At 39.2% G+C, this 2,533-nt stretch overlaps 1 protein-coding gene across 1 annotated transcript; it reads left to right on the top strand.

Annotated features, from left to right (window-relative positions):
- Positions 1 to 528: 528 nt before the first annotated feature.
- On the top strand, positions 529 to 1,455 carry LOC309564293 (olfactory receptor 5V1-like; the record flags this gene model as incomplete). Its single annotated transcript, XM_082268919.1, has 1 exon — positions 529 to 1,455. One exon carries the CDS (start codon positions 529 to 531, stop codon positions 1,453 to 1,455), a length of 927 nt encoding a protein of 308 aa, XP_082125045.1.
- Positions 1,456 to 2,533: the final 1,078 nt, after the last annotated feature.

Raw genomic sequence — 2,533 nt, forward strand, 5'->3', positions numbered from 1 at the left:
TGGGGACTGTCGGAGGACTCAGAGAAAGGAATTTTACGGTAAGATTTTACAAAAATTCAGTTTTTTTTAGTTGTGGGATTTTTTTTTTTTTGTGCTGTGTACCATTGGGGACATTTCACTTTGCTTCCTGTCCCAGAGATGCAAAAAGAAGGTAATCTCCCAATGTAAGAGGAGTTCCCTTCTTAGACACTTGTTCCCAGAACAGATGTTCCCATCGGAAGATTTCCCCTTATCTCTTGTTCTGGAAACAACTGTAAAATGTTGGATTTTCCCTCTTTCTTTCTTGGTGGCAGTACAAATAGAAGCATGAAACTCACCAATGGGAATATGAACTGCAAAAGATAGAGTCTAACCCTTCCCCACTTTATCAATTCAAAAGAGTTTGCCTAAAAATAAACATGTATTTTATTTGATTAAACTTGTATTAATTAATTGGTTTCATTTGTGTATTTGTATTAGTACACAACAAGCATGTTTTAATTTTCATTACCATTTACACTTAATAACAAAAAATTACCAAACAATGGAATGGAGCTCTTCAATCAAACTTATTCAAAAAAATTCATCCTTCTTGGACTGTCTGATATTCCTTATTTAAAACCAATCTTGTTTCTGATCTTCTTTATAATGTATATGGTGACAATATCTGGAAATTGTCTTCTCATTATCATGGTGAGACTTAATTCCCGTCTCCAAACCCCCATGTACTTTTTCTTAACTAACCTTGCCATCATTGACATCTGCTTCTCATCAACAGTGGTACCCAGAATACTGGTAAACACCATATCACAGGATAGAACTATATCTTTCCTAGGATGTGCAGCTCAGATGTATTTCCATCTGGCTCTTGGAGGTGCAGAATGCTTAATACTGACTGTCATGGCCTTTGATAGATATATTGCGATTTGTAAGCCATTACAGTACAATATGATAATGGACAAACAACTCTGTCTATGTCTGGCTATTGCATCCTGGTTTCTAGGCTTTAAGAATTCAGCTATCCAAGCAATGTTCACATTTCAGCTGCCGTTCTGTAAGTCTAATGTTATTGACCACTTTTTCTGTGAGATACCACCTTTACTTCGGCTCTCCTGCAAGGATATCTATCTCAATCAGGTATCAGGCATCATTGCAACTGCCCTCTTTGCATTCGGTACGTTCTTCCTAATTTTTCTGTCCTACCTTTGCATCACCTTAACTGTGATAAACATCCATTCTGTAACAGAAAGAAGGAAGGTTTTCTCCACTTGTGTCTCCCATATTGCTGTGGTCTCCATCTACTATGGTACTATCATGTTCATGCATATACGACCTCAGTCCAGTTACTTCCCAGAACAGGACAAAGCAGCCTCTGTTATCTATACAGTTGTGACTCCAATGGTTAATCCTGTAATATACAGCATAAGAAATAAAGATATCAAAGAAAGTATCAGAAAGACATTAAAGATTATCTAAACCCAAGAACACAAATTGAATATATTGCAGCTTATAAGTCTATCTTTATGTTGCCAGAATTTTAGTGTCCTTGTACCTTCCTGTGCAATGTACTGATAAATCCAATATTGTTATCATTCTTCAAAGCTATCTTATGTGCACTACAGAAGAATGTCCCCTCTGTAATGGAGATGACGAGTGTAGGAGTGGTTAGTGTTCCAAATCAAGAAAGCAGCCTCGTAACACTGATGGCTCCCCCCACAGATAGAGTACAACAAGTGAGTGTTGTCACCCTAACACAGGAAGTGTGTTCTAGGGTGACAACAGTGAAAATGAAGGGAAAAAGCCTGCCACTGGGCCTAAGCACTGATAAGCTGCAGTATATTAAAGTTTTGTTTTTAGCTTTAGACACTTGCTAAAACTAGTATATTATTTTGTCTCCCAATCTGGCTCCACTATCTTGAAGATTAGGCCCTCAACTTTGGAAAATATATATTACTTGATGACTCCAAAAAAGACTGTCTGAAATATATAAAGAACTTTTCCCTGTTTCTCCCCCTTCAGTAACTAAATGGGTGGAGGAAGTCCTGGATCTAAATGGGGAGGATTGGATCTGCATGTGGAGTTTCTCCTTTACTCGATTAGTGCCAGCAAGGGACAGGTTTATTCACTTTGAATTCCTACACAGGATATAATATACCCCAGCTAAACTGTCCAGTATTTATCCGCCGGTCTCGACAGAGTGTTGGCGTTACTTCACTTCCTGGCTACTTTCGGACATATCTTTTGGTACTGTCCAGTGGTTCAGGACTTCTGGAAAGTTGTCCTGCACTGTATAACAGAGGTCACTTCCCTACCCCTGCCCATGACGATGACAGTTTGCCTTCTTGGTCTTGTGAAAGGTCTGGCACTGATCAGGGCTCATCCTACTCTATGGCTATTTTATGCTTGCAAGGCATTGATCCTTTACTGGAAGAAGCCAGTGACACCCTCCCTGACTTATTGGAAAGGGCTGGTAAATAAAGTGGTTCCCTTTTTAGAAGGCTACAGGTTACAAGGCACAGTGAAGCTGCATTTGATGGGCACAGTGAGGCTGCAT

The sequence above is a fragment of the Pelophylax lessonae genome (assembly GCF_965119305.1).
Source record: "Pelophylax lessonae genome assembly, chromosome: 9".
NCBI classification, from domain to species: Eukaryota; Metazoa; Chordata; class Amphibia; order Anura; family Ranidae; genus Pelophylax; species Pelophylax lessonae.